The sequence below is a fragment of the Trichechus manatus genome, unplaced genomic scaffold (genome assembly GCF_000243295.1).
Source record: "Trichechus manatus latirostris isolate Lorelei unplaced genomic scaffold, TriManLat1.0 scaffold00063, whole genome shotgun sequence".
Taxonomy (NCBI): Eukaryota; Metazoa; Chordata; class Mammalia; order Sirenia; family Trichechidae; genus Trichechus; species Trichechus manatus.
The window spans coordinates 1124520-1134015 of record NW_004443999.1 but is presented as its reverse complement, the minus strand read 5'-3'; the positions used below and the strand labels follow the sequence as shown (position 1 = coordinate 1134015).

The following is a 9496-nucleotide window of genomic DNA, read 5'->3' as shown; positions in this document are numbered from 1 at the left end:
TGGTCCAGTTGTGAGGATTTTTGTTTTCTTTATGTTGAGGTGTAATCCATACTGAAGGCTGTGATCTTTGATCTTTATCAGTAAGTGCTTCAAGTCCTCTTCGCTTTCAGCAAGCAAGGTTGTGTCATCTGCATCTTGCAGGTTGTTAATGAGTCTTCCTCCAATCCTGATGCCACATTCTTCTTCATGTAGTCCAGCTTCTCGGATTATTTGCTCAGCATACTGATTGAATAAGTATGGTGAAAGGATACAACTCTGATGCACACCCTTACTGATTTTAAACCATGCAGTATCCCCTTGTTCTGTTCAAACGATTGCCTCTTGGTCTGTGTATAGGTTCTGCATGAGCACAATTAAGTGTTGTGGAATTCCCATTCTTTGAAGTGTTATCCATAATTTGTTACGATCCACACAGTCGAATGCCTTTGCATAGCCAATAAAACATAGGTAAACATCTTTCTGGTATTCGCTGCTTTCAGCCAAGATCCATCTGACATCAGTAACGATACCCCTCATTCCATGTCCTCTTCTGAATCTGGCTTGAATTTCTAGCAGTTCCCTGTCAATGTATTGCTGAAACTTTTTTCAATTATCTTCAGCAAAATTTTACTTGTGTATGATATTGTTCGATGATTTTTGCATTCTGATGGATCACCTTTCTTTGGAATGGGCACAAATATGGATCTCTTCCAGTCAGTTGGCCAGGTAGCTGTCTTCCAAATTTCTTGGCACAGATAGATGAGTGCTTCCAGTGTTGCATCTATTTCCTGAAACATCTCAATTGATACTGTCAATTCTTGGAGGCTTGTTTTTCGCCAATGCCTTCGGTGCAGCTTGGGCTTCTTCCTTCAATACCATCAATTCTTGATCACATGCTACCTCCTGAAACGGCTGAACGTCGACCAACTCTTTTTCGTACAATGACCCTTTATATTTCCGCCATCTTCTTTTGATGCTTCTTTCATCATTCAATATTTTTCCCATACCAAAACCAAACCAAACCCATTGCCATCGAGTTGATTCTCACTCATTGCGATCCTACAGGACAGAGTAGAACTGTCCCATAGGGTTTCCAACGAGCAGCTTGTGGATTCGAACTGCTGACCTTTTAGTTGGCAGCCTGAACTCTTAACCACTGCACCACCAGTAGTGTAATGTAATGTGTTTTTGCCCATAGAATCCTTCAATATTGCAACTTGAGGCTTGAATTTTTTCTTCAGTTCTTTCAGCTTGGGAATGCTGAGCATGTTCCTCCCTTTTGGTTTTCTAACTCCAGGTCTTTGCACATTTCATTACAATACTTTACTCTGTCTTCTCGAGCCACCTCTTGAAATCTTCCATTCAGCTCTTTTACTTCATCATTTTTTCCATTCGCTTTAGTTACTCTATGCTCAACAGCAAGTTTCAGAATCTCTTCTGACATTCGTTTTGGTCTTTTCAAATACACCCATATCATTACTATATCTATATGCACAGAAAATTTATCTATGAACGACAGATTTAGGCTTTTTCTTACTTATACTTTTCTGCTTTGTTTGAATTTTTACAATGAGCATATATGCTTTTTATGATTATTTTTTAAAATTATACTTTCATATTACTTTTTATCATTTTGTAATCTTTTTTAAAGGTAAAAAAGAAGGATTATGCTCACTCTTTAAAATTATGAAAGAAATAGACATGGAAACTTGTTAATCAGATGCTTACGTATGAGAACCATGGAAGCTTAAAAGAAGTATGTTTAGATAAATAGATGGTATTTCCTTATTAAACTCATAAAACGTATTGCCCCAGGGGTAATAATTAATAATAATAAAGGGTTTTAATAAATCAAATAATGAATGGTCCATAACAGGTTACTGAGAGAAACGAGGATGTACTGAGGGTGCTTCTTTTCAGTTTGAGACTGGGAGCATTTGAGATGCTAGAGAACCATGATAGAGCTCTGGGATTACCATCCTACCGTCCTCTCTGAGGTCAAGAATTTTTTTTTTTTTTTTAATACAATAAAAATTTAGTAAACTAAAGGTTCCCTTAGGCCTTTTTGTTCTTGTTTTGGTTTAGCTTTGTGTTTATTTAAATATATATATAAAATAATTGTAAAATATAAAATATTACAGAAGAGTATTATGGTAAGAAGATTTAAGGTAAACTCCATGATGCCTGCCTCCTGATGTTCACGTCGTTCTATAATCCCCTTCATTGGAGTGTGAATGGAACTTGTCACTTGCTTCTAACCAGCAGAAGAGGACACAGGGATGTGCTGTGATTATATTATGCTATGTAAGACTCCATCTTGCAAGGCAATTCACTCTAGAGTCTCTCTTTCCTCTGCTGGCTATGAGAAGCTACCATGAAGCTGAAGCCCACATAGCAAGGAACTGCGGGCAGCCTCTAGGAGCTGATGGCAGACTTGGTCCTACAACTGCAAGGATTCTGCCAACAGCCTGAGTGAGGCTGGAGGCAGATTCTTCCCCAGTTTAGCCTCTGATGAGACCAGAGCCCCAGGCAAGACCTGACTGCAGCTTGGTAAGACCCTGAAACAGAGGATCCAGCTAAGCAGGGTCTAGACTCCCTGACTCACAGAAACTATGAGATAATAAATATGTGTTGTTTTAAGCCTCTAAGTTTGTGGTAATTTGTTACGCAGCATTAGATAACTAATACGGGTATTAAATAAAAAGTGAAGATTCACCCCCATCCCCAAAACTCTGGTACCCACACTTAACATTTTCTTGTTTCTATTTTAATCCACCCCCTATCCCATCTCAACCTCTATTCTCTAAAATGTTAAATATCACAGCCTCCACTCTGGCCTGTGCCTACCCTGAGAGCACTCATGAAAGGAACACTTGTGTGATCCAAGGGATGTGAAGCATATAGTACCTGCCCTCACCTCAGGGTTTCAGCATGAGACAGTATATAATTAGGGTTGAACTGTGAGCACTTCAAGGCCTTGTGTCCCAAACTCTATGCGTTAGCTCCTTCCTCCAACAGCTCTTTTCCTGGCTCCCTATTTTGGTCCAGGACATCATCACTGGTAACTTGTAATACTTTTAGTTCTTCACTTCCTCACACCCTAAACATCCAGTCAGTCACCACTTCCTGTTGTCTCCACAAGTATCTCTTAAGTTGAGTTCCTCGTCTCCATCCCTACTGTGCTTCCTGCTTCAATGTCCTCATCCTCTCTTTCAGATGAATGCAACTGCCTTCGAACTGGTCTCCCTAATGCTAATCTCTCTCTCAATCTATTTGTTATTAGAAAATTCTGTCCTAAAACACAAGTCAAATCATGTTATCCCTTTAATTAAAAACTTTTAATGGTTCCTTAGTCCAACAGAATAATAAAGTCCAGATACCTTAGCAGGCCATAGAAGACTTCACAGTCTGCCCTCACTTCTTTTTTCAGCATTCTCATTTCTCTTTTCTCCTAGCCAAGTACTAAATGCTGGATGGCTTAACGTTCCCTAAAATGCCATTTCTTTCCTGGAAACTCCCTGACTTGTTCACTTTGTTATCTCTTCCTGGAACATCCATCTCTATTCCTCTCCCTGGAGATACTTGTATTCATCTTTTAGATCCTAGTTCAACTGTCACCATCTCTGAGATGCTTTCTCTGAACATGCAGGCAATTAGTGTCATCCTCCTTCATGCTCAATAAGTTCTCAGAAACACCCCCATTATTCTTTTTATCTTCTTCACTCTGTGCCTGTCTGTTTGCACATCAGTTCCATCACTAGACTAAGTGATCCTCAGACCCTGGGAGTCTCTTTCCTAAGTCATCAAATGCCATGCACTGTGATGAGTCCTAGGAATAACGACTTTCATAACTACCATTTACCAAGACCTAATGAATAAGAGGCACTGAACTAAGCGCTTAGCATCTTATCACTCATTAGCTAAACAGTATTTATTAGGCATCTACTAGAGTCTTGGTGGTGCAACGGTTAAGAGCTCAGCTGCTAACCAAAAGGTCAGCAGTTCGAATCCACCAGCCACTCCTTGGAAACCCTATGGGGCAGTTCTACTGTGTACTATAGGGTCGCTATAAGTTGGTATTGACTTGACGTCAATGGGTTTGGTTTTTTAGATACATAATTGACCACTGAGCTTACTCTGTAGTGCAGAGACACAGACAGTGAACACAGAAACAACTATTTAGATAACATTATTTCAGATATTGAGGATGCTAAGAAGTCAATAAAATAGGACCAAACAGTAGAATGAGTGGGGTGAGGGAGGAACTACTTAACCCAGGAGGTTCAGAAATCCTCTGAGGGATGGCGCTTGAGCTAAGATCTAACTGATGATAAGGAGGCAACCACATAGAGATGGGGTCATTATCTATAATTCTCATAACATTTCTTCTTAGTAGATTCCTGCCGCACCCCCCCCCCCCATTTTTGACACAAGGAAAGTAAAGCTTAACAATGGTTTGCTGATCTGCTAAAGTCACAAGTCCCAGACAGAGCAGCGACTGGAACCCAGATTGGCCTGACTGGGCCGAGGCTTTTAACCACGTGCTCTCAGTCTCCCTGGTGCCGGGCCTTTGTTCACTCTATTCCCTCTGGCTGGAACGCCCTTCTCCTCCTCATCCTTCAACAACTCAAAGACCACCTTCTCTGGGATGTCCCCCTCCTCTGAACATTTACTGCCCTTTGCATCCCTCTTCTGATACTTCTAATTACCTCCTGTTGGAAATAAGTATGTGCGCCTCTCCTCTTTACTGGGTTGCTGGGGCAGTTTCCATTTACTATGCCTGATGTAGCCCATTCCACACTCCCCCAAGCCTACATAAATCCTTGCTCTCAAAATTTACAGGATGAATGAAAAGTAAATAAATAAACAAATGAGGCTCAGTGGCTATGGCCAGATGACAGATGACTGAGGGCCTTCCAAGTCTTGTCAGGACTCCAGCACTGAAGTGGACGCCAACTGTCAGGGCTGTTTCTGAGCAAAAAGGCAAAGGAAAGCCAAGAAAATGAAGAACCAGAAATCATCATAATGAGGTAGGTTAATGCACACTAACCTGCTTTAAGTTGGCTTTTCATAAGCTGTGTCTGAGTTCCCTCCCCACAGTCAAAGAGCCAGCACTCGCCCTCACACCGAAGAACCACAGCAGAAGCACCTCGGGTTGGGGACGGGTATGCTGCACCCGTCCCCAGAAACGTCACATCCATCGACATCTTCCACCCTGCAATGGAAAGACCACCTGGGGAGTATTTCACAGAACTACTCACAATCACCAAAAACAGGTTCCTGTGAGATCTCTGCTAGTTATTTTTTGGTTATTCAGAACAGTCCGAATTCCTGTTCTCTAATAGTTTTCCACACAAATCCAAAGTAAGATTTTAACTCCTAACTGGCTAAAACCACAAGTTACCAAATGTTGTGTGACTGCTAACAACAGAACAAAACAAAGCAGCCAAGCTGAGTCAATTAAAAATTGTAGTTGAGGTTCTGGGCAAGAGATGGGCTTTAATGATGTTCTCCAAGTAGTGGCTCTGGGGCACCCTGAACAACCATAAACAACAGTAATGCTCTACAGTACTCTACAGTAAAGCTGATACACAGTAACGCTCAGAGTATTACTTAGTAATGCTGAGTGAATGTCTCACCCTCTCAAATGATAGGGTCCATGATTGGTTAGGACTTCAAACCCAAAAAACCCATTGCCATCGAGTCGATTCCAACTCATAGCAACCTTACAGGACAGAGCAGAACTGCCCCAAAGGGCTTCCAAGGCTGTAATCTTTACAGAAGCAGACTGCCACATCTTTCTCCCGCAGAGCCGCTGGTGGGTTCGAGCCGCCGATCTCTGGGTTAGCAGCCTAGCTTAACCACTAGGCCACCAGGGCTCCTGGGTTAGTACTTAGGATGCTGCTATTGTAAGTGATCAGCAACTACCTGTTGAATGGGTAGATTTCTGCCAACTGGTGGCACTGTTTTTTTTTCTTTCACTATTTCTGAGCACATCTCCCATCTCTGATATAGTTCTGTGACGGAAGATGTATATCAAATAGAATACATGCAAATAAACTGAAACTTACAGATAGCCAATTATAGATTATCCACATTGATGGCAGGGAGGAAAACAGAATATAACTAATTCTAAGAATTATTTATCTAATTCTTATATAACTCTCATACATAACTTGGTGGTGGGATGAATTGCTACTATGTTTTGGGAGAGTAATATGGCAATATATGTTACCAATAATAATGATGATGCTGATAACAATACCCATTAGACGAGCAATACCATTTTCGGGAATTTACCCTACATAAATAAAGGATCTATGTAGAATGATGTTTGTTGTGGTGGGATTTAAGATGACTAAAAATTGAAGCAATCTGAATATATGCCAGCCGGGAAATGGTTGAATATTTTATTGTACATCCATACCATGAACTATTTGTTCTTCAGCTAATAGTTAGGTTCGCAACTATTGGTCTGGAGAGATGACAATGAAAAAGTTACAGATGACTATGGCATGATCTCATTTTTATAACAACAATCTCCCAAGTCCCTACATTTATATAAGATGGAGAAAGTCTGGAGTGGAAGGATATATACACTACACTGTTAATATTGGTTATCTCAGGGATGATTAAAATGAGAGGGGATTATTAATTTCTAAACTTTGGATTGTTTCTGCTTGCAATGAGCAGCATTAACTTCTATAAAATAAAATATTTAATATTGATAAATTTTTTAAAATGTGTCATAAGGATGAACATGCTTTTCTAATTACACATCACCTAGTCTTCCTTTCCATTGCAGGATCTAGTCCGCTCCCCCCTCCTACCCCCCACACACCTCACACCAAAGGGTGATGTATCTCTCTACCCCATACACAGACCTTAAGATTCTCTCTAGTGTCCCTTCCAGGTGTTACTCCACATTTTCACCTCCAAGACCAAGCTTCCCTCTGATAATTAAGCAGCTTAATTTGCAGAGGCTTCCCTATTGGATTGCAGTTTGCAAGAGAGGTGAGAATAAATAGAGTGTAGAATGCTTAAAAAAAAAAAAAAAAAAAAGCAGCAGCTAATAAATGCAGGAGGAATGATAGAATATCATCATTTTGCAACCCCTAAGAAATAATGGATCTAGGCCAGTGATACACAACCCTGGAGCATATTAGAATCACCTGGAACGCTTCTGAAACCTATCAATGATTGGGCTCCATCCCAGAGCAATACAGTAAATTCTTTGAGTGAGATGTGGGTGTTGCTATTAAAAAAAAAAAATTTCCCCTGAGATTCTAATGTGCAGTCAAATTTGAGAACCACTTAGTAAAAGGCTAATAGGTAACTATAATGGATTGATCAGGCTGACCCAAACTTACTAGTCAAGTAGTCAATCCATTTTTTAAAAACTTTCTATTATGAAAAATTTCAAACACGTACAAAAGTAGAGAGATTAATATAATGCATTGCTATGTATTCATCACTGAGTTTCAACAATTATCAACTCATGGCCAGTCTTGTTTCATCTATATCCCCGCCCTGCCTCCATTCCTCCAAGTATACTTGATAGGTGCTATTAGGTACTTTCATCACTAGGCACACACTGTCTGGCTGTCTCTCTTGATGTTAATAGCTACTAATGATCACTGCCAGGAGCCATTATTTCATTAGGGGTTGCCAAAAGGTAGTATTATAATTCTCTTATTCCTTTTGCAGTTATTGGCTGTCATCTTTCTACAATTGCCAAGGCAATTATTTAGTTACTGTGTGGTACAGTTTGTACAGAAAAGGTCCACTGATTAATCTTAACACCACAAAGAGAAACAAGACCTTGTCTTACCCCTGATAGATGGCAATCTTAAGTACACAGTAACCCCTATGAGGTTTTCTTGCCAAAAAGTAGAAACTGAATCTGAAAAAAACCTGTGGATCTAAATACCAGTTTGTTAAAGGATATCTCAGGGATAGAAAAAGCAAAATCTAGTATGTGGGAAACTTTACAGGACAAATGACCTGTATGTTCCAAGAAAAAATAATAATAAAGAGGGAGGGGAAACTTATAGATTAAATGAGAGTTAAGAGACATTAACCAAATGCAACAAGTGTAGCTTGTTTGGGTCTTGATTTGGACAAACTGACAGTGGGGAAGAGGCAACTGGGGAAGTTTAAACACTGGATAGTAGACAGTAGAAGATAATGTGAAATTCCTATTAGATTGGTAATGGCATGTTTATAAACTTAAGACTTTAATGAATAAAATGTCATATTTTAGATTTGCTTTCAAAACAATCCAGTGGAGGCGGAGGGAACAGATGAAATAAGATTGATAATGAGTTGGGAGTTCATTGTATTATTCTACTTTCGTATATATTTCAAAGTTTCCATAACAAAAATATCAAAAAAAAAAACAGTCAAGCCTTCCCAGTAGGGCAAGAAGTAATCAGAAATTAATTTATCTAATCATCAATATTTAGGGAGCTCCGTTATGTGGCATCCACCACTCTTGGCACTAGGAATTAAGAGTGAGCAAACCAGATTTGGCCCGTCTTGACGAAAAACGGCTGGCTGCTTGCTTTCTCGTGACTACGATCTACCTTCGACGAAGTGCACGTTCTGGTCGAAGTACTGAGACGTAGCACACGTCCACAGTCCTGTCATTTGACACTCTGGGCCAGTGGTTCTCAGTCCTGCTGCATATCACAATCACCGGGTGATTCTGGAGCCACAGTAGTTGGAAGACTTTCCAAGTGATTCTAATGGATGCCAGGGTTGAGAACCAGCGCTCTGAAACTGCTGCCCTCCATCTCAGAGCTAAAAGAATCGTGGCCCGGAGCGACTGAGTGGCCAAGAAAGAGCCAGGCCAGGTATCCGGCCACTCGAGAGCCCAGGCTCTCTCTCCTACAAGACAGTATCAGTCTCGCTAAACAGCGAGAGCGGCGGGAGCTCGAGGACGGAGAGGCTCCGGCTCCAAGAGGTGGCCGCAGCGCGCCTACGCTCCCGGGCCTGGGTCCTCCGCGACTGCCCAGACCCTGCCCCGCCCCTGCAGCGCGCTGGGCCCCACTCACCCACTCCTCAGGCCCGCGAAAGGAGCGAGCGAGGGCAGGCGTCACCGAGACCCAGCCGTCAGCGAGGCGGCAACTGGTGCGGGCGGAAGTGCGCCGCCGCCTGGGAGGCCGTGCGGCCGCTCTAGGATGTTCGGAGGTCCGCGCTCCTTGGCGCTCGCCCCGGGACAGGCCACCGGGGCGTGGGGTTCCGGGTCCGCCTCGAACACGTTTGCCCGCATCGAGTTAAGTTCCGAGGAAAACGCCTGCAGATCCCTCTCCTCCTTCCTTGCCCGCCGCAGTTCGCTGTAAGATGGTGGCGGTGACCCGTCAGCGTTAGAGCGGGGTTGTTAAATATCGCCTGCTGGAACGTGAAGCACCCAAGCTGAAAACGTTTACTGCTTTTTTTTCTCTTTTTTTTTTTTTTTTTGCTTAATTTTGCTTCGCCTGTTATGTTTTCAAACAACAGTATTCTTACTCATGTT

General features: G+C 41.8%; 1 protein-coding gene across 2 annotated transcripts in view; it reads right to left on the bottom strand.

Annotated features, from left to right (window-relative positions):
- ELAC1 (elaC ribonuclease Z 1) overlaps positions 1–9145 on the bottom strand; it is a 14935-nt gene extending 5790 nt beyond the window's left edge. The window contains exons 1-2 of one of the 2 annotated variants that reach the window (XM_004379237.2): positions 9036–9145; positions 5030–5194 (exon numbers count right to left, since the gene is read on the bottom strand). In XM_004379237.2, coding sequence (XP_004379294.1) covers positions 5030–5186 — 157 coding nt within the window. In that variant the 5' untranslated portion in view covers positions 5187–5194; positions 9036–9145. Of the gene's footprint in view, positions 1–5029; positions 5195–6863; positions 7035–9035 lie in introns of those variants that run through there. The other variant, XM_023733954.1, reaches the window with a different exon arrangement.
- Positions 9146–9496: the final 351 nt, after the last annotated feature.